The 23878-nt window shown below is 34.3% G+C and overlaps 1 protein-coding gene across 2 annotated transcripts in view; it reads right to left on the reverse strand.

Moving 5' to 3' along the window:
* Nucleotides 1-23878, reverse strand: part of BRIP1 (BRCA1 interacting DNA helicase 1) — a 180567-nt gene that overhangs the window by 114939 nt on the left and 41750 nt on the right. For both annotated transcript variants that reach the window (XM_070390555.1, XM_070390556.1), the window contains exons 7-10: nucleotides 12969-13259; nucleotides 7183-7404; nucleotides 4859-5058; nucleotides 1367-1499 (exon numbers count right to left, since the gene is read on the reverse strand). In XM_070390555.1, the coding sequence (XP_070246656.1) occupies nucleotides 1367-1499; nucleotides 4859-5058; nucleotides 7183-7404; nucleotides 12969-13259 (846 nt within the window). The remainder of the gene's footprint in view (nucleotides 1-1366; nucleotides 1500-4858; nucleotides 5059-7182; nucleotides 7405-12968; nucleotides 13260-23878) is intronic.

The following is a 23878-nucleotide window of genomic DNA, read 5'->3' on the forward strand; positions in this document are numbered from 1 at the left end:
AGTAAAGTCAAGCTGCATTCCCTTCAACTGGACAGCAAGTCTGTCACTGAAGGGTGATCTGGGAAGTCATCTTCATTTGCAGAGGCATTGTCTTCGAGGGCCCCCTAGAGCTAGTAAGAAAGCTATAAATGCCTATTTGCATAAACTGTGTTGTGAAGGACATTCAAGTAACTTAGATGTTCCCTCTGGATATGGGAATAGGAACATCAGAGTAAGAAAGAAACTTTTTTTTTTTTTTTACTGATTATTCATTTCTGCAGGTTATTTTTTATCATGCATTTTTTATGTCTTAAAAAAAAAAGTATTATCAAAAGTAAAATGAAAAATAAGTTTGCAACCTTCCACTCCTCACACCTGCTTTAATGTCCCAGGAGTAATCCACTATTAATAGTTTTGATGTATACCCTTTCAGATATTTATCCTTTCCTCTGTAGGTTTTTCTAGCCCAACAATGTATCTATGTCTACATATGAAATTATGGAATAAACTACTTAAAAATTACTTAGATACACCAAAAATAAAAGTCAACTAATATAAATAAATAAGAACAAAGACAGAAATGAAAAACATTCTCATCTGCAAAAAAACAAAACAAAGAACCCAAAACAAACATTCTTCTGAAAACAGTGTTCAGGCATCAAGCCTCTATCCGGAAGATGTACAAAAGAACACACTCATAAAATTTGGAATGCGATTTCATAAGGTTCACAGTATCCTGTAGCCCACTCATGATTTCTCTACACCCAGGTTTAAAACCTCTAAGTTAAGGAGAATGAAATATGAATTTATCTTTTTATTTTCCAAATTTTAAAATTTATAGTTGACAAAATATTTACAACCTAAAATTACTGACTTCTTTTAGCTTTAAACAAAGTAATTAATTGCATATTAATTAATCCATATTTCCTTCAAACTAATAACGCTACTTTTTCATCTATAATTTATGTCATCACTTAGATTATCAAACAGATCCAATAAAATTTTAAAACAATTGCTACTTTTTTTTTTTTTACTCTGGATTAATTATTCACTATTAAGTCATTTCAGAGAAGGCAATGGCACCCCACTCCAGTACTCTTGCCTGGAAAATCCCATGGATGGAGGAGCCTGGTAGGCTGCAGTCCGTGGGGTCGCTAAGAGTAGGGCATGACTGAGCAACTTCACTTTCACTTTTCACTTTCCTGCACTGGAGAAGGAAATGGCAACCCACTCCAGTGTTCTTACCTGGAGAATCCCAGGGACAGGGGAGCCTGGTGGGCTGCCGTCTATGGGATCGCACAGAATCGGACACGACTGAAGTGACTTAGCAGTATTAAGTCATTTCTAATTCACTAAATAAATTTTACAGGTAGAAAAAAAATCTTACCTGCAAAATGGGAAAAGTAGCAGTGGTGATGCCCATTTTGTGTAAATTTAAGAGCATTTCACTTCCACTCCATACTTTACAGGATGATTCATAATTCCTTTCCACAAGATGTTCAGAGCTTGCTTCTAACCAACTGGAACAAAATAAAACAATTTCATCAACCAATATCATCTTTATGTGCACCACTATTTCAACAGAACAAACAGAAATATGATACATTGATCTGTATTCCTTGACGCTCTTAGCACATAAATGTAGATTAATTAAGACATATGTTAAATAGCATGTATGCTTCATATTACAAAGTAATCATACAGCTAAAAAGCAAACTTTTGTTCAGAAAAGAGACAGATGCATGTGATCCCCAATTTGTGTTTTGTGAATTTACACTGCTTAACTGGTGTGTCTCTCCAACTGACAAATTTGGTCTGCACATAAAAAGAAACACAAGAAAGCTAATAAAGAAATTACAGCATTAAATATTAACATTAAAATGGAATTACTAGAAAACAACTAATATATTGACTTAGAAACACACGAGAGGCATTTGTACATTCAGTGAGTATTTAAATGTATTAATGCCAGACACTACACTGGGTAGTGGAAATACAGCAGTAAATAAAATAGGTAAAGTCCTTATTCTTATGGAAATGAGATTTTACTAAAGGGAAGTAGAAATAAACTTAGAAACAAATCCATGAACATGAAAACATTAGGTAGTGATAGTGATATTATGAAAATAAATTGGATTAATGTCATCTAATTGCTACTTTCATTTGGAGTGTCAAGGAAGCTCTCCTAGAGGTGACATTTATTCTAACAACTGAATGCAGAAAGCACTCAGTCATGTGAGAATCAAGGGGAAAAAATAAATGAGTATTCCAAGCAGAAGGAATGTCTGGGGGTGGTTAACAAATTTTGCTTATTTAAAAACCTCAAAGTCAACGTAATTACAACACAACAGGCAGAGAGAATAATAGTATGAGCAATGTTAGTGTGATAAGTAGGAATCAGATGATATCGGGCCAGGATAAGAAGTCTGAATTCTATTCAGAGTATAATGGGAAGATTTTAAATGGAGGATTTCAAATAAGAGAGATAATCTACTTTAAGCATTTAAAAGATGATTCCAGTTTAAAGGCAGAACGCATTATAGGAGAAAGGCAAAAATGAAAGCAGAGACCTATTAGGAGGCTGCCCTTGTGGCTCAGCTGGTACAGAATCCGCCTGCAATGCGGGAGACCAGGGTTTGATCCCTGGGTCAGGAAGAACCCCTGGAGCAGGGAAAGGCTACCCACGCCAGTATTCTGGCCTGGAGAATTCCATGGACTGTATAGTCCATGGGGTCGCAAAGAGTCGGACATGACTGAATGATTTGCACTTCACTTCAACCGTGTTCTAGGGGGTTCCTAGTGGCATTAGTAGTCAAGAACCCGCAGCAAATGCAGGAGACATAAGAGACACAGCTTTGATCCCTCGGTCAGGAAGACACCCTGGAGAAGGAAATGACTACCCATGCCAGTATCCTTGCCTGCAGAATCCCATGGACACAGGGGCCTGTCAGGTTAAGGTCCGTAGAGCTGCAAAAAGTAGGACACAACTGAAGTGACTCAGCACATGCATGCAGAGTGTTCTAGTTGAGAGAAGATTCTGGGATGACAGATATGAGATTGAAGGATTTGGGATATACTGTGTAGGTGGCATTTTTAAAACTTACTGGCGAATTGGATGAGGTGAGACAGTAATCAAGGATAATACTTAGATATTTGATTTGAGGAACTGGTTGGTGGTACCTGCTTAGATAAGGAAGACAGAGCAGGTGGGGTAAGTAGGGAAAGAAAGGAGTATTTTGGAAAGTTGAAATTTTATATCCAAACAGAGATAGAAAGCATAGTTGAGTAGATAAAAACAGCATTCCAGGGAGAGACTGGGACAAATACAGATTCAGGCCTCGTCCGCACTGCTTTTGAGTTATGTAATTTAAGGAAAATGAAGAACTAGAAAAGAAATGAGCATCCAAGACCAAGCCCTAACACACTTAAATATTTAAACATCAAACAAATTAAAAACTATCAAAAGAAACTGAGAAAGAACGGACTGTGAGGAGGAAGAAAACCAGGAGGTGTCACAGAAGCTGTCTAAGGAAAACACATTCCTGTGTGTCTGCTTGTTCTCACTACTTCACTTCTGATACCTCTGGTCTCACATGCATGTCAGTTTTTTCCCCCACACAAGCAATTCTCTGAGACATCAGACGGGTGTCCTATAATTCAATTCAATTTTGACACTAACTGAATTTGCAGAGACCCCACAGATTAAGTACTCAGTCTCATTAGACAGTCCCTCCTCCCTCCCCCAGCCTCAGATGCCAGTTGCAAAAGTCCAGGTTGTCATCTGTGCTTCTGACCAAATACCTGTAAGTCAGAGGTTCCCACAACCCCCTCCTCAGGTTGGGCATTTACTAGAACAGCTCAGAAATCAGGGAAACACATTTACCAGTTTATTATATAATAAAGGATATAGATAAAAAGTCAGATGCAAGTGATAAATACGGTGAAGTCAGGAAGGTTGCCGGGCACAGAAACTTCTGTCCTTTTGTGCAATACACCACACTCCAAGTATATAGATGTGTTCACCAATGTAGAATCTCTCTGAAGCTTTTTTTTTTTTTTTTGGTATTTTTATGAAGACTTCATTACAAAGGCATGATGGAACATTAATTCATTATCCAGCCCCTCTCCTCTTTCCAGGGGGAGGTGGAGCTCAAAGTCCCAACCTTCTAAATATGGCTTGGTTTTTCTAGTGACTGGATCCATTCAGGAGCCCTTCAACCATCACCTCATTAGAATAAAAGACAGTCCTATCACCCAGGAAATCCCAGGGGATTTAGGAGTTCTGTTAGGAACTGGGGTCAAAAATGAAACAACAAAACAGAAGATGCTCTTAGTGCTCTTATCAATTAGGAAACTACAAAAGTTTTAGGAACTCTGTGCCAGAAACGGGCGACAGAGACCTATATATATTATTCCACAGAAGACAAAGACACTGTTCATAAAGGTGGTATTCAACAGCAACCAACACTGCTGAGAGGCTAAGTAAGATAACAGAAATAACCTTTGCATTGGGCCATCTGTGGGCCTCTGGTGATCTTGATAAGAACAATCTCAGTAGAATTATGCATACAGAAACACTACAGGGATGGGTGAGGAAAGAATGGGAAATGAGAAAATAGAATCAGCAACTACGGATAACTCTTTCAGCATCTATGCTGTGAAACAGAAATGACAAACTTCTACACAGTAAAAACACCTCAAGGAAAGACTTAATCAATAGGAAAGTTTGGGCTAGGCTATCTCTATGTTTAACTGGCAAGGAACAATCCATTTCCCAAGTAGTCTGGTCCAAGTTTACTGATTATAAAATACTTGGCATAATAGAACATGTTTCCAATACAAAGGCAGCCAAATGACACTGAAAGACAAATGCTCTTACTTAATGAGGCTACAGCACACAGCTCGTAGGGGTTCATGATCTTTCTTCCTTATATTATAGTTAATCATACTATCTAGTTCATCCCGAGCAAACCGAAGCTGAACTTCCGTTACACTGTAACTTGCTGATTCCCGAGCACAGTCCTCAATGTTATGAGCTTCATCTAAAATGACAACCTGTTCTTTCAGATTGATGTCCATCTATAAGATAAAAGAGTTTTCTTGTAAAACATTCAGCAAAATGGATTTAACAGCAATAGGCAGGTCACTTCATTCAAAAATTTACACCACAGGCCAATATCACAAGTCCAACTACAGAAGTAACTGATTCTCAGTCTTAAAACTTGTAAAGCACTTAGACCAACCAAATATCTATAGAGTTATCCATTTTTCACCCTCAAAATACTTGTAAACCTATCAACCAAAATAATATGTGTTAAGTGACCCAGGATCAAGGTATAGCTGGTTACACAAAGGATTGTTAAGGATCTTCAACATAACTTAAAACGCAGAAGTTTTAAAAAACCTGATTTAAAAAAAATTTTTTAATTAAAAAAATTTTTTTAAATAACAGCACAAGATTCAAAAGGCTCTCAAAATACTAATATATTATGTATCTGTTTCATTTCAGTCTTTTCTGCAATTCTTTAGAGAACTACTCTTCCCCAACACCCATGTGATGTCGGTAGGACTGTTAATCTGTTAAACAAGGTACCACTCTCATAATGTGGGTAGATTCAGAATCCAGGCCTGTCAATTAAATAAAGTATTCCATTCCTGTGTAGTCACACTAGTTCAAGAATGAGTATGAGATCCAATCTAGGCCATCCAGAGTAATTATAGGTGACTATCCTTTTTTTCCAGGTTACCTAGCTGGAAAAAAGCTAGCGAACTATAGTTATCACTGTTTCCACTGGGAAGAACTTGCCTGATTATAAAGCCACCACAATAGTCAAGTATTTTTTTCATAAGTCCTACCAAAGCTGGGTTTGTGTCAATGGCAACTGAAAGAGTTCTAATACAAACTGTCACAAAGCAATTGCCACTGAGTTATTCTGAGGAACAATAATATACAGAGGGCTGGAGATGGTTGAGGGAAAAAAAATGAAGGAGTAGGAAATATACTGGGGTTTAAAAGATGAGTGGAATTTGGATTTGGACAGACAGAGAGTAGGGCAATTCAATACATAGAGGTGTAATCAAAAGCAGAGATACAGGAAAGAACAAGGTATCCTCAGGGGATTGTGAGGTAATTTTTCAAGTGCTCAAGTTGGAAGTCTGTAGCAGAAAAGGCTGAAAAGGCAGATTCAGGTTAGACCATTGATCATCTTGAGAAAGCTTGAGAAATATGGACTTTATCCATATGAGATTTTTAAGCAGAGGAAAGATGTTATAAAAGTAATATTAGAAAGACTGATTTGGCATTGATATATACAGTTGGTCAAAGGAAAGAGACCTAGTTGAAAGGCAACCAAACAAAAGGATGTATAGTTGGAGGAGCTGAAGGCAAGGAGGCAGAAGGGGCTGAGAAGTCCTTGTGATAGGCTGTGTGCATGCTCAACCATAGGGGTATTAAATATAATGCCATTCATTTTGAACTTCCAGAAATAGAAAGCTAATGAGAGTTGTACAGTCAGTTCTAAAAAGAGGAGCAATAATATACCATTATTCATTCTTTGTCTTACGCTGTAACAACTGGATGTCTCTAAGAACCAGGTAAATAAACATAAATGTTGTATCCAAAGTTCACTTATTCAAAGCTCACAAAAAATAATTTGCATAGTATGCATATTCTCCCAATGTAAGTTCTTCAAAACATAGATTTAGATAAATATTTTATAATAATTCTTTATAGCTATCATAAAGTGATACCTATAAATGAGTCTCAAATGGAGATAATTTTGCAGCCGAGGGGATATTTGGCAATATCTGGAGACATTTTTGACTGTGACAACTGTGAGTATACTATTGGTATCTAACGTACAAAACCAGAGACGCTAATAAACATCCTATAATGCACAGGACAGCCCACCACAACGAAGTATGTAGCCCAAAATGTCATTGCTGTCAAGGTTGAAAAATTATTTTATAATTCCACTTCAGTACTAGGTCCTTAAAAGTACTTATTACTTTGATAATTAAAATGACAATGTCTAAAATTCATTTTTTAATATCCCCTAGAATACACTTTGAACATTCTGTTTATACATTTTTCATAAATTAGGTATAAAGTAAAAGGCATTAAAACATCTAAAAGTTTTTACATTCATCACATATCCCAATAAATAGGAAAAAAATTATTTTAATTTTTACATATCTACTCACAGTTTCCCTTATCTGTGCATCTAGAAGATAGTTGTAGGGACAAAATATTATGTCAGCATTTTGCATTAGTTCTCGTGCTGTGTAATATGGACATGCCTTTAGTTTTCTCCCCAAGCTGACAAGTTCTTCTATATCCCAGGCCTTGTGCATCCCTTGGAAAGTCTGTAATGTGTGTTGATCACTCATTTTATGAACACCATGATAAAAATAGCAGGATTTTCCCTGAAAACAAATATGTACAGTTGAAACACTAGAACAGAAGAACTAAAACAAGTTTATCTCAGAATTTTTAAAGCATCATTTAAGCCACAATATAAAGATTTAACAGAGGAGACAGAGTACACCAGGTCTATAATAGAACCGTTTTAAAGAACTACATTAGCTAACACAGATAGAGCTCCAGATCAGTACAGCTCTAGACACTCCAGATTAACTTGAGAAACATTTTTATTAAATTATCTTTAATTGAAGGATAACTGCTTTACAATATTGTGTTGGTTTCTGCCATACATCAACATGTATCAGCCATAGGTATACATATGCCTCCTCCCTCCTGAACCTCCCTCCCACCTCCCACACTTTCCCACCCCTCAAGATTGTTATAGAGCCCCAGTTTGAATTCCCTAAGTCACACAGCGAATTCCCATTGGCTTTCTATTTTACATATGGTAGTGTATATGGAGAAACATATTTTTTAAAGTATATTTGTTGTGAGTTTGTTCTGATTAAAGTTATATTAGGCAAAAATATTTCTGGAAGGATACATAAGAGCAATAGTATCACTGCTGCTGCTGCTGCTGAGTCGCTTCAGTCGTGTCCGACTCTGTGAGACCCCATAGACGGCAGCCCACCAGGCTCCCCCGTCCCTGGGATTCCCCAGGCAAGAACACTGGAGTGGGTTGCCATTTCCTTCTCCAATGCATGAAAGTGAAGAATGAAAGTGAAGTCGCTCAGTCGTGTCTGACTCCTAGCAACCCCATGGACTGCAGCCCATCAGGCCCTCCATCCATGGGATTTTCCAGGCAAGAGTACTGGATAGTTGCTCTCAAAGATGAGAGCCAAATGACTTGGGATAGGACTGAGAGAGATTTTTCTCTATAGACATTTCTGTATCTTTTCAGTTTGAGCCATGAGACAGTACTACTTAATCAAATACAAATATTAATAAAAACAAAGGAAGGAAAAAAGAATGGCAAGTGGGAAAGAAGGAAGAAGAAATGTCCCAGGGGACAAAAGTATTCATCATATAAAATTGGAAAACACAAGTGTACCAAAAATCTATAAATTACCTAAAGTCCCACTATATCAAAAATGTACTATTAATATTTTGATGTATCTCATTTCAGATTTCTTCTCTATATATCAATATATCTCTGTAATGTGACCCAATATTAAAATAAGAACAAATCAAATTTCCCCCAGGTGCATGCACTGAGGATTACTAACAATCCAGTCACTAAGTGTTTTTTACAAAACTGGTACTGCCTTTTTTCTCATAGCCTATTTTACTGAAAATCTTATCAAATATATCTTTTCATATCACTAAGTTTTTTTTCATTGTTGCTAACATATATTGGATTAATGTGCCACATCTGATGAATCAGTTTATCACTGGATACTTAGACTGGTTTCAATTTTTGCTTTATAAATAATGCTGCAACAAGCACTTTTATGCCCATTTCTAAATATTTTCTTATCATACATTTTTAGAAATGGCATTATGAGATCAGAGAGTATATTTTTCAGTTTCTTGAAAACTGTATTGTCAAATTATCCTCCAGAAAATGTTTATGAACATTTTATATTACCCTTTTTCCACACCTTTATCAACATTATCTTTTTTTATTTTTGCCTATTTTAAAGGCAAAAATAGAATCTTCTTTCAGGTAATATCTACTAATGTCCTTTGCCATTCTATTATTGAAGTAAAGAAATTTTATTAACATATATACACTAATCAAAAATAAGATGTTTGATAAAACACAGTCCTAGCAAAGGCATCATATCCTATTAAAAGGTTTATAAAATTAGAAGTATAAACTTCTACTTCTATTAGAAATACACAGGAAATTTAACTACCAAATAAAATTTCACCATTAATGTGATTATATATATAGTGCACTGTTTAATAGCTCCCACCAAATTGGAAATAAACTAAATATCTACCAACAGAGGATATGTTAAATAAATTCTGGCAAATTCATATAAATGGTATGTGCTATGCTTAGTTGCTCAGTTGTGTCCAACTTTGCAACTCCATAGACTGTAGGCCACTAGGCTCCTCTGTCCATGGGGATTCTCCAAGCAAGAATACTGGAGTGGGTTGCCATGCTCTCCTTCAGGGGATCTTCCCAACCCAAGGATTGAACCCAAGTATGGTCCTTAAAAAATGAGGTTGATTTGTCTTTGTGCTGATTTTTAAGCTTTAAAAATAATCTATACACATACATTATACAAAACATATATTATAAGTGTTTTTTTTTTTTTTTAATTTCAGGTATACACGTGCTCCCCATCCTGAATTATAAGTGTTTTAGAAGAATATACATAAAACTTTACAGTAGGTCCCTTAAAGAGATGGAAAGAACTGGAAAGAGAAATCTTCTCCTTTCATTTAATATCTTTCCATAATTTTGAGTCTCTAACCATGTATGTTAGTTTTCTTTTTCAATTGTCATTTGGTACTAGGTGGGCCATTTTAATATTCATTAATTTTATATATATATATATATTAATTTTATATATCAATAAAAAATTAATGTGATTTTGAAATCTAATATTTATCTTTCCCAGTTTGTTATTCTTAACCACTGGGGAGATGTATGTGTGTGTATGTGTATTTTTATCTACAAACCATCAAAAACGAAAATCTGTTTTTAAAATATTCATACATTATTACATATACAAAAATATCTAGACACTGCTAGAAATGGAGTAACTCATAAAAAGGTCATAACCTACAAAAGATGTCTGCAAATTCAAGGACAAGAAATGGTCAGCTGAGGACTGCTAATTCAGCCATACTACTTATTGTTCCTCCAAGGTGTTAAAAATCAGAATTAGAAAGGGCTCACCTAACCGTGTTCACTTGCTTCAATTTTGTATTATTTTCACTTACTTTATCTAATCTCTATTATTCTCTTTAATCCTTCATGCCATGTCAACTTCCCTATACCATATGCCACCATTTGTTTTTGTTTCTAATGCAGTGAAAACTGTAATGGTTAAGAGAAAACTTGCTTTCTTTCTTGCTGATTAGTTGTCTGTCACTGGGCAAACTTCAGGGCCCATCTTTCTCATGTGACTAGGCATTAAGAGTAGCTGAACTAGAAGCCTTTGAAGAGTTCTCCGACCACTGACTGCCATTTCTGAAGTTCTGTCTAGCTCTAAAATTCTATGATTTTGGGTCTAGAGACCCAAATATGGAAATATGTCAAGTATCTTTCATACTGACTTTGATATCAGATTGAGCTTAATAATGACATTCACCATTTCTTCATTCCAAGTACCTTTCATACTATTCTGAAAGTTTTTATTTGTACTGATAAAAAAGTGATCACTAAGTTGCCTTCAAGTCTATGGTTATGGACTGTTAAATCTCATCTTAACAAAAAACAGATATTCTTCTATACCTAAAATAATTTTTTAGAATGATTTCTAGGGCTAGTTAAGATGATTTTTTTCTTAATTGAAACAAAATTTTACTTTTAGCAGATATGTGCATTGCTTTTCCAGTATAGGAATATAAGAGAAACAGTGAACAAAAACACATGTGCCTTTGGATCAAGCCAAAAAATCAGAAAGTTTACACTTTAAGGGCACTTAGAATGACACTGCTGTGCAGGCTGATAGCAAAACCAGAAAAGCTCATCCATTTTAGCAGTGTAATATAACCCAGAGGGGAGTCTGTCAATTGAAGTGTTATCACACTCTAAACTCTTTTTCACTTAAACTGTCAGTTATCAATTTATCATTTCTCTTTGGTAATTCAGCCATAGTAAACACAGACACCTTTAGTGACTTTGTAATTGGCCCTCATTACAATACCAAATTACCCTTATGGCTTGGGAACAAGAAAAAGAATGCTCATGTATGCCTTATGAGCTAGCCATTCTGAGGCAGAATTAGGTCAAGACAAATGCAGATAGCTTCAATTATTTATATTGTTAATATTCAAAAATAAAATATTTGTTTACTTTAAAACAGAACCTGAAGGCCAGTGAAAGTTCTGAATATTCAAGTCTATTTGATTTTTATTTTTACAAGATTCAAACTTAGGAGAGTAAAGATCAATCAAAAGACATAACCAGCACTGCAGGATTCTAAAAGATTACATAAAATATTTGCTTTCAATGCATAATCACATGATAAGTTTCTCAATAGCAAGTAGCAAAAAATAATGACTATGCCAGCAAATCTTTCTGCACAGATTAAAAACAAATTTCAAGCATTTGAGGAATTTAGTAGATCAGTTAGCCACATATGGAAAGAAGTCTACTTAAGTATAAAATTTATGGGTTTTTATCATGAAGAGCCTTTTCTCTATTTTATTATTTTTTTAACATTCAGCTTTTTAATATTTTTATCTCTCTTTGAAGAGAACTTTTTAAATATACAGTGAAAAGATTGCACAATTCCTCAGTTACAAAGAATATATATGGAAACAAATATGATCATACAATTTTAACAATGGTTTTGATTCAGTTATTCTGTATTCTCTTCTTGATTCTAAAAAAGTCATTTAAGTTTTTCCATTGAAGCCCTTTAGTACTTATATTTCATATTATCTATTGGGTTTGTGTATCTATTGAGGCTTCTTTTGAATAATTCCAATAAAGGTTGAATAAATTTCATATAATAATAGGAAGCACTGAAAAAGAAAAGCATAATAAAAAATAATCTATTCACATTATACATTACGGGATGATATACAGTTAAATGAAACTAGAGTCTAAGAGGCTATGGCTCTTAGACTTTTGTGTAGAACCAACTATGTTGGTTCGACAAAATACAGAAAGACACAACTTTCAAAATATATTAAAATATCATTGGTCATTTCATATACTATCAATTTATGGTTCAACTATAATTTCTGGGTATAATTCCAGACTTGTAACTTCAATTTTGGAGTAAACTAGTTATCTAACTGGTACACAGACAACTAAACTAATACTGGCAAAATATTATCAAAAAATCATTACTTTAGTGAGATTTATTTATTTCCACCTAGCCAAAATTCATATTATTCTAAATTTCCCCAGAAAATTTCAAATCCATAAATAACATATCTTTAGTTAATAATTTACTGTAATTTTAAAAAGAAGTTTATACTAATCAGAATGATGAGACAGTGAAATCATTACATTTCTCAATTCAAAAACATTTTAAAATTTGCCCAGAGAGGTCGTATGCAAATTACCTTATTCTGAAATTTTTTAATATATAAAATATATCAATTAGATCTAGTTAGGCTAAATCACTTAAATGTTTTTTTCTCATTTGACCTCTATGTTTGACTATCTTTGAAAGAAGAAATTAAGACATGGAAATTAATTTTCAAGGAATTAAATAAATATCCCCATGTTTTAGCACAAAAACTAATAATTTTAAACTTGAATAAAAGATTTCCTTATGGTAAAATTATTTTTTAAAAAATATCAACACTAGCAATCAATCTGACTTAAGTTATCACTGTAAATGTACATATAAAATGAACACATTAAAAATGGAGTAATTTTTATCTTTTCAGTCTAATTTTTTGCCTAAAATAAATGAACTTTACTCACATTTTTTCCATCCAGCAATTCCATGCACTTTTCATTTCTGTTGAAGTTACCCATTACTTCTGGATGGACACAAGTATGATCCCTGCTGGAAAGAATAGTCATCGGGACCCCTGAGTACGCTGTTCTCTGGAGCTCTCTAGTAATCTGAGCAATCTGCTTGTGTGTGCGTGTCCCAAAATATATTTTGGGTATCTTGAACTTCCCCCCATGATCCTTCTTAGTGGTATTTGAAGAATCTTCACTGTTTCCTTGTTTGGTAGAACAACAGCACCTAGAACAGTGACCAGGGGGCTGTAACAAAGGAAAGAAAAGATGACTATTGTCTGGACTACCATAAAATTTTTATCAAACTTTTCATGGAATGAAAACTATAAGTAGCAAATCACAGTTGCCAAATAAAGGGAAATTCCATAATGTCACATCATCTAAAATTTGCCTTTAAAGAAAAAACTGCAAATTCAATTTCAAATTGGTTCTCTTTCTCTCTTGAGTTATAAATGTTTCCATATTTGCATTGTTTTCTAACATACTACCCCCACTCTCAAATTCCAAATGTTTTAAGTATATTTTAATTCTCCTCTTTCATAAATTATAAAACTAAGACAAAACGAAAGACAATTTTCATTTTTGCTTAGGCTTCAAGTGAATTGTGATATTACAGTTTAGATTTAAGAGTGTTATTTTTCTTCACAGCACAATCCATTCAAATATCCTTTAATAAACCAGTACTTTAAAAAGCATTTTAACATAACTTACAAAAGAATAGAAACATCAAGCTGAATTTAAATCATCACTCAAAAACAATAAGAGAAAACTATTCTCTAGCAAAGGTATGAAAATGAATGCAAATTATTAATATTTAATAATGAAGACAGACTGCTTGTGTGGAACAAGTATATCTGAAATTCAATTACCGGTCATCAAATATAAATCCATCAGTACAATTATCATTCAAGATAGCTTTTCCTAGACAATTTTACTCAATTCAGTTTCATAATTAAAAGTTATATAAATGGCTCCTTAAATATACCATATGGAACATCAGGAGTACGTTATAATATTTACCTGGCTTTTCTCTATTTCCAAACTCAAATATTAAAAAAAAATAGCTTAATGCTATATATTAGAACACACTGGTTCTTAATAACTACTCTCTTCTCAACTTCAGTTACTATACAAATGAGACAGAATGCAGCCTCCTTTAAGAGAAAGATTAAGAAATGGTTAGTTTATAGGAATGGTCACTGATAGGGAAAAATACTAAATAGCACAGTAGCTTAAGAGAATTTGTACTAGAGAGTTTAAGTTTAGTAGAACAAACACTCCATTTAACTGAAGTTTTTTTTTTTAATTATAATCAGTAAGATTAGCCTTCATAAACAAATGCTAAGTCATAGCATGTTACACCACAATACTGGGGATCAAGCTGTCTTTTAGCCTCAACTCAGTGGAAAAGCAAGTTCAAATTACTCCCAGTCTCGCTCAACCTTGTCCGCCATTAAATATTACAATACATGATAGAATGGATGTAAATGTGACCCTTCTGGAGCTGTCACTCATTGGGATAAAAGGTTCACTGATGTGCCAAATAAACAGTCAGTCAAAGCAGATAAAGTTACAGCCATGCTGGAATTGTTACATTCCCCTCTCAGGTTGCCAGTAACAGCAGATTTCATTACAGAGTGCTGCCACATTAAATAGCCAGTTCCAAATATCCTGCCTTCTATATTGAATAATTACTTATTCACTGAAAGGATAAAAGAAGAGTTATGAATGGGGCTCTTGTCAACAGTGAGGCAGGAAACAGCTGACATGTGGTTTATGTTACATATGTTGCAATATCTAACAATTTCTGGTCACACAGAAAATGGAATGCAAATTATATCATGGTATTTCTGACTGAATTCCTTTTTGTCCTTTTCAATGATCAAATTAATTAACTTAGTAAAAGAACTAAGGTAACTCTTGGTAGCAGAATTAGTTTATTTTCATATTTTCAATCTTTTTACTCAATTATATCTCTTCCCTATGATACAGTTAAATTCATTGTGAATATTAGAATGCTAGGCCCAATGTATTACGATATTCTCTATGGATATATACAAGCCTAAAAGTAATTCAATAAAGTAGTCTTTTTCTCATGGCTTGGAAAACCTACTTTTTGATATGATACTTTTCAACATGAATTCCACTTAAAGCTTTAGGATCTACTCCTTTTATTTTCATTCTGCTATTTTTCTAAACAAAAAATTCAAACGTTATAGAAAAATACAAAATAAGTCAACCACCACATATAACTAGCAGATCCTCCTATATGTATCTTTCATATTTTTCCAATAAAAAAGGATGCTGTTATACAGTCTTATAACTTTCTGCTTTGCATTCAAATGGTTTAATTTTAAAAGCAGTATTTGCACTAGTAATTTTTTAAAGGGATCTGCTTACCTTAAAATGTTACACTAACAGCATAACTAACAAAAGCAAAAGATACAGGGACTTGTTTTAGAAAGTTCTTACTAGAGTAGCTTTATTTATGTACCTTAAATGTGTTTTTCACTCCGTAATTGAAAAAAATTATAAAACAGAACTAATTTTTATATTAAAAATGTTTTATGTTGGTTAAATCTTCAAGTGTTCTGAATTATACAATTTATGAAATCAAGGGTAACTCCTCAAGATGATGGTTTTCAGTGAGTGGCTGGGCAAGTAGAGTAGAAGACAGAAACTAAGAAAGTTGATTCTTATTTATTTGCAGATTTAAAGAAAAATTACTTCTTCAGAAGTGATCTTCTATTGAAGTTCCTATTTAAAGGATTTGGTATAATCATAGTTGAAGATGGAGAACACTGAACGCAATAATAGAACAGAGGCTTAAAAAAAAACAATTATTTAGGAACAAAAGAGAATTATTTGTACCAAAATCACCAACTTTAAATTTTGTATGAAAACAGAGAAAGAATCCTGAAAACAGCAATGATAAGAACTCATAAAATCCTCTAGTTCAAAATTAGGCTAATATTTTCTGGCTTCTCTCTGAAACTCTTTGACCTAGGGATCTTAAAACAACAGGTGAACAAAATTAAGTATTTTTCACCAAGTAATTCTCCTGCTGACTAATGATCAAGTTTACCTCCCACAAGGATATTTTCCTTTTGTTTTTGCTCTTTAAATTTATATAGATTGTATCAGGAAACTGGAGAATAAATTAAAAAGTATTCTTTCTCATCTAATATATCTAAACCTCAAGAAAGATAAAACACATAGGCTCCCCAAACCTGAAATCTCTAAGAACTGTTAAGTAGCAATATCATATGGTAGAACTAATCTCTTTAAGAGATGACTTCTTTTCCCATAGCTGGAAACTGTCTAGAGTTCCTTTTCTTCAACAAAAGGCAAGAAAACTTAACCCAAATAACAGCCCCCCAAAAATCTACTATCATAAGAGATGTGGATGTGACAGTTGTATTAGTTCCACATGTAGGAGTCAACTGTTTAAAAATACATTTCAAATCTACAATAGCCAAAAACTGTTCTTAGGAGCAACCAGGGATTTTAGAAAATTATCTTTGTGTCCAACAATTTCTATTTATTCCCTCTCTTCTCAGACTATATAGATATGCATTAATGTTTTTTGAAAGGATAAAGAATGAATATAATATTTGATCTTGAAAGGGCAACTTCTGAGTCCTTGCCACTATTCCTTTCACAAGGTTGTAATCAGAAATAGATTAAGATAACTGTGTCAACCTCTAAAGTTTCATAGCTCTCGCCAACCTTTCCCCTGAACAACAATGAAAATTACTGTGTTAAAATTACTATATTTACTTGGAAAAATAAAAATTAGCATGGTGACTAAATATGCCTGAAAAAAGATAATAATAAAGGAGTAGTGAGAAATGACTGCATTGTCAGAAAAGTTATTTTGTGAGTTCATAAATCAGGGGAGTATCTAAACAGAGTCTATGAAATGAATTCTAAAAGTAAGCATAAAAGGATGTTTAATATGAAAAATTAGCACATAAAGTAGAGGGGGAAAAGACCAGAAAGAAGCTTATCTGCATGAAATAGAGAAAACTAGGTCCATGAAACAGTAACATTCTTTTCCATATGTGCATGCATTGTCTTTCAACCACACTGCAAATTCCTGAGGACAGAAACTATGTCTTACGTTACTTCATATACTCATTCACTGAGCATGGTATTTTGCATATAACTGTAACTTAATTTTTTTAATTGATGGATTGTGACTAATGTCCCTAAACCAAATACTGTACCCATGTACCACATTTTATTTATCCGTAGATGTTTAATTGATGCCCAAATTTTACTTCTTCACATATCAAAAAGTAACCTCAAAATGAAAAGGTTAGCTTTTAAAAAAAAGTACAGGACAATGTTATTTTTCAAGAACAAAAAGAAAAATCACCTTGTTATGTTAATATTTGGGCCACTTTAGTTGTGAGTGGCAAACACATATCCTGATATTTAACTATCATTTATTAAGGCTGTCCCTGTGCTAAGCACTCTACATGTACATTCATTCATTCATCTATCCATCCATCCATTCATTCATTCAACAAACATTAGAATTCCTGACATTATTAGGCCAAATAGAAGACAATGACAAAGATCATTTCATCCCACCAACAAAGAGACCTTCACTTTTTAATTGTTCTACAAGGTGTGTTATAGGAGATTATCAATACCAGTTTCACTTAGTACTCTAAGTGCATTATTTTCTGAATGCAACTACAAAATATTCTTACGTATAAGCTATAAAATTTACTTCATAAAAATCATTTTAACTTATTATTAGTTGACAGTTAAGGCAAATATTTTCTAACAAGATGGACATTATGTTCCACATGGGGGAAAAACAAAAATTCTTCAGTTGAGAGACTGTTTAGAGCAAGCATCACACTCTTTCTACAAAGGACCAGAGAGGAAATATTCTAGATTGTATGGGTCATAAAATCTCTGTCCCTATATACAGAAAAATATCTTTAGGACCTCAATATAGGGAAGGATTTCTTAAACAATACACTAAAAGCACAACAGACTGAAAACAATCCTGAGAAGATACATACGCTGCATATAACCAACTGAGGATCAGTCTTCATAACACATAAAGAATCCCAACAAACCTATTTTTTAAAAGCCCAATAGAAGAATAAGAATCCAAGAACAAAAAAATCACAGGAGAGAAAAGCAGAAAACCCAACAAACATCTGAAAAGATGTGCAACCCGATGTTCAACTTCATTAGAAAGAAAGAAAGTGAAGTCGCTCAGTCGTGTCCGACTCTTTGCAACCCCATGGACTGTAGTCTACCAGGCGCCTCCGTCCATGGGATTTTCCAGGCAAGAGTACTGGAGTGGGTTGCCATTTCCTTGTCCAGGAGATCTTCCCGACCCAGGGATTGAACCTGGGTCTCCTGCACTGTAGGCAGACGCTTTACTGTCTGAGACACCAGTGAAACTAATTAGAAAAATGCAATTAAAACCCTAATTGTATTTCATTTACATTCACCAGACTGGGTGTCAGAAAAGATATAAAGCAACTCTCTTAAACACTGTTGATCCAAGTATAAAGTGACACAATCACTTTGAAGAACAAGTTGGTGATACAGTGATATCAAATATATACAGACCCTTGGCCCAGCATGAGCCTGCTCGTCATACATGCTAGTGACAGACTTGCAGATTCAGAGAGATACAACAGGGATACTCTTTGTAGTACTGTTTTAATAGTGAGGAAAATAAGCTAAATGTGTCAGCAAAAGAATGAGTAAATAAATTGTGGAGTTTGTCTATCAGTGGAATACTGTAAATAATTTTTAAAAAAATACAAACCAGAGTTCTATGCATCAACATAGATAAAGATCAAAAAAAGTGTTGAGCAGGTTAAGTGTGACTTATATAAAATTTTATTTTCCCCATAAACTTCCAAACAAACTGATGACAGGAATAAAACTATAAAAACGTTAGGTAAAAAATTAGGAATCCCCACTACAGTAGATAATCCTTGGAGCTAAGGAACGTAGTACATACATAACACACCTAGAAAATGCTAAAAAGTGCTTCAAATGAAACCTAAAACAGCAAATACACGGGTTGCTCCTCAGCAGCTTAATACCTAACAGAACAACTATCATCTTAATCTCGCCTGACTAAAATTTTCAACTCAACTGATTAGGAAATAGATTCCTAATTTACATATATGTATTGTTACAGAGGAGAGTTTGGGATCACCCGGAAACTACAAACACAATTTTGTATGCATTTTTAGAAAGTGAGTCCATAACTTACCATCATGTGCTCACAGAAGACTGTGACTTATTTGGGTGAGGACTTTATTTTAGAATTTATGTCTGATTTTACAAAGAAAATAAAATAGAAATAGCATTTTATTTACAATGAACTTGCTTAGTCACATTAATTCTGTAAAGGAATAAACAACTTGATAGTCCAAAGAAGATAATTTTATAAAGATTCCTCTACTGCTTGTAAATTAATTTCTCTTTATGTTGGTTAATTATGCAATATTAACAAAATTCTATAACATTTAGTTCACTAATGTTTACTGCTAACTCCATTTTATAGATGAAAAAATAAAATCTGAAGTTCTTCAAGTGGCTACAAAATTCATGATAGATTTGTGAGAAGTTAGAATTCATAACCTTAAATCTCAAAGTTTTAATTAACAAGATCATTTTTAATTTACCATTTAACTTGACAAAAAGAAAAGCAAAATACTGCCCTTTTTTATTTCCAAACATCACACACATGAAGAACTAGTGGTAAAAACAAGTCAATGAATACTGAATTATACTTTGAGACATATGAAAGAAGGTTTACTGTTAATCTTTATCAACCATTTGCTGTTGTCCACGCCATCCAAAGAGGTACTGAATGCCTGTTGTGCAAAATCTCACGTAGGCACACACTCTAGTTAAGATAGCGAAAGTGACATAACTATACCGTTTCAACTATTCTTTTTTAAAAATTCAAACAGTAGTACTCTACTGCCACAGTTTCATGATTAAACTGCACAAGGCAGCTGTTTATCTACTTACAGCAACCAGCAGGTGAACCTGATTCAATATTTATCACAGGCTTTCACAGATCACTGCTAACCAAGCAAACGTTTTAATTAAGCTGGAACTTGCTTCAAAGAGCTCATTCAAGATGTCAATCAGCAGGTAAGGGATCAGATACAGTGTCAGGTGAGAGTGTGTAATACAAATCCACAACTTTCTTCATCCCATCGCTGTAAATTAGCCTGCTCTAAAGTTCAGATTCTGATTGTAACAGACTGCCAGTCTCCTGGAATGTGTAACTGAAGTCACTCAAATTCTATTGTGAAGGTTGTAAGCAATATGTTAAACTGCAGTGGGCTAGCACATTAAGACAGATCCTTTTCACGGTTGTTTTTTGATACCATAAGTGTCTGTTACCGTACTCTCCACTTACTGTTTACTTTCTTGCCTACTGTAAATGGGAATTCCTTAAGACAGCCGCCTCAGTTTCTGAGTTTATAACCAAGAACACCCCAAAGTGGTATAATTTTTAATCTACATTTATACTAGAACAATCATATTTCTATAAGACTTCTCAGTTTAAGAACAAATATAAAGATGACCAACCTGTACAGAGCAACAGTCCTCCTGGAACAGTAGCACTTTATACAGATGTGACTACAGCAGTGAGTCTCAAAGTATAGCAAGTAGTCACACTGACCAACTTCATGAGAAATACCTGGGGTATTTATTGATACAACAACAAAAAAAAAAAAAAAAGGAAAAAAGAATCAAAGAAAGGAAATGGGGGAGAAAAAGGAAAGTTCTTCCTTAGAGAAGAATGCTAGCTAAAAATTGTAAACAGAATGGTAAAATCTTAAAAATTACTATTTTACAACTGCCATGTAATAGTTGATTCCTACAAGGTACATAAATGGATGCTAAAATCACTGGGTAAATGTTGTTGGGAAACAAGATACTCACATAAACTCCAAGTATCACTCCAAAGATTACTTCTTAATTACAAAAGGAAAATATGCCTTTATAATAGAGACCAAGTAGTCGATTTGTAACACTAGCAGTAGGGAGACAAACTGGCATCATGTGCCTCTGGATATGCTATAGTAGGAAATATACTATGTACTTTTCTTGAATAAAACTACATGATTAAGAAATCTAAACAATCAAGCCATGAATCAAAAAGAACCTAGGAATACAGAAACAGTGGTAAAACGATATTATTATTTAGTTGGTGAAAATTAATCCAACCGAACCCTTATGATATTTGCAGTTGTATATTTTACTTCAAAAATCCTTTGGAATTGTCTGACATTTTTATCTTCTCCTTTATCGTACAGTATTTTGGCATTTTTCAAACTTTTTTTAATTAACCTTTTAAAATGAGAAGACAAAGCCATCCTGTGATGTCATCTTCTACATACTGACCAAAATGCTATATATGAAAGAGATTTTTTTTAGTAGACAAATTTTTCAGTACATAAGCCTCTAAAGCAGCACTAGCTGCCACAGAGCAATAAGCCTGTGCACCACAACTAATGAGCCCATGAGCCGCAACCACTGAGCCTCTGTGCTGCAACTCTGAAACCCACACTCCCTAGATCCTGTCATCTGCAACAAGAGAAGCCAGCCAATGAGAAGCCAGCGCACTGCAACAAAGAGCAGCCCCACTCGCTGCAACTAGAGAAAGCCTGCTCACAGCAAGGAAGACCCAGCACAACCAAATAAATAATTACTTAATTAATGAGGAAAAAAGATTTGTAAATGGACAATAAGCACATGAAAAGATGCTTAACATCACTAATCATTAGGAAATGCAAACCAAAACCACAAAGATATACCATTTCACATCCACTAGGATGGTTATAATTTAAAAAGAAAACAGAATACAGAATAGAAAATTACAAGTGCTTGGCAAGGATGTGAAGAAACTGGAACCTTCCTGAGAATTCCCTGGTGGTCCAATGATTAGGGCTCCATGTTCCACTGCAGGCAGCACAGGTTCAATCCCTGGTCAGGGATCTAAGATTCCACACACCTCAAGACACAGCCAGGAAAAAACAAAAAATGGAACCTTCCTACATTGCTGGTAGGAATGTAATATAGTGTAGTCGCTGTGCAAAATGCGATGGAAATTCCTCAAAAAATTAAACAGAATTACCATGTGATCCAGTAATCCCACCTCTGGGTATATATCCGTAAGAAGTGAAAGCAGAGATGGACACAAAGATAATTGTACACCAGCATTCATATATTCACAATATTGGCATATGCACAATAGCCAAAAGAGGAAAACAACTCAAATGACCACTGAAGTATGAATGGATAAACAAAATGTGGTATACAGGCATTGAACAGATTATTACTTAATCATAAAAGGGAATTCTGACACATGCTATAACATGGATGAACTCTGAAGACATGAAATAACACAGATACAAAAGGATATACATTGTACAATTCCACTTACATGAGGTTCCAGAGTAGTTAAATTCACAGACAGAAAGGAGAATGGTAGTTATGCAGGGGCTGAGGCAAGGGAGAACAGGAGTTATTGTTAAGTACAGAGTTTCAGTTGGGAAGATAGAAGAATTCACAAAAAGGTGAATAGAATAGATTTAATGCCACTGAACTGAACACAAAAAATGGTTAAAATGGCAAATTTTGTTATGTACACTGTATCACATTTTTAAAAAAATGAACAGAAAAATCTGTTACCAGCAGGGCCATACTACAAATGTTAAATGAAGCCTTTTAAGCTAAAAGAAAAATTATACAAGATAGAAACCTGAATCTACATAAAGGGATGAAGGGAACTAGAAAAAGGAAATAAGAGGATGAAGGAAAAAATAATTTTCGTGATTTGTAAATTTATTTAAAAAATGGAGGTAGACTTCTGGTTTCGATTTTTGATATAAATAGCTTGGAAGTGGCCACTCCATCCTGACAGATAAAAGGCGAAAAAACTGTAAAGTCAATAACTTTTCCTGTATTTGTAAGAGAGGGGAGGACAAACCATTGCCTTTAAGATTAGGAGACAGCTGAATACAGGAAGTAACAGCTTACTGGAGCAGCAGTACCAGGGAAAACCAGTACAGGAACAAGGGCTGGGCTAACAAAGCCTGAACCGTAAATGATGAACTGCTACAGACTCAATACGCATGACTCTCTTAGTTAAAAATTTAGGGGCACTTAACATGGAGGGCTCCCAGATATTGTGAGAGTTATGTCTAGGAGCCAGATCAGGTTCCCTCAACACACTGGGGAGAAAAACACCCTTGTGCTCCCAGTAATGGGAGGGGGAAGGGAACCATTTTGAAATATACCAGAGCACTCTGGTTTTCTTAACAAAGCCTGCTCTGAGGGGAAACTGAGGCAGCTGTGTTAAGGAATTCCCATTTACAGTGGGCAAGAAAGTAAACAGTAACAATGTTTTTCTAATACCATATTATGAACATGACTATAATACTTTATGCCTTAAAAATTGAATGATGATTGATTCACTAGTGTATAGGTCAGGCTACTGTGAAGCAACTGTTTCAATTACACCAAATTACCATAAAGAAATCATATCATAAAGCTTTTTCAATATCAATGTACAAATTTTTCTACCTCTAAACAAATACAAATTATTTTTTCACATTATCTTTTCATTTTATCTAGTGTTAGAAATACACATAACATCTATGGTGTTTTGTATCATTTAAGACAGCATTTTTGTAGGTAATGACTTACATTGATGCTTCATCTTATAGATGATGCAAACTTACAGTAGTGGTTCAGTTCAGTTCAGTTCAGTCGCTCAGTCATGTCCAACTCTTTGCAACCCCATGAATCCCAGCACGCCAGGCCTCCCTGTCCATCACCAACTCCCG

Source organism: Bos mutus, chromosome 19, assembly GCF_027580195.1.
Source record: "Bos mutus isolate GX-2022 chromosome 19, NWIPB_WYAK_1.1, whole genome shotgun sequence".
Lineage (NCBI taxonomy): Eukaryota > Metazoa > Chordata > Mammalia > Artiodactyla > Bovidae > Bos > Bos mutus.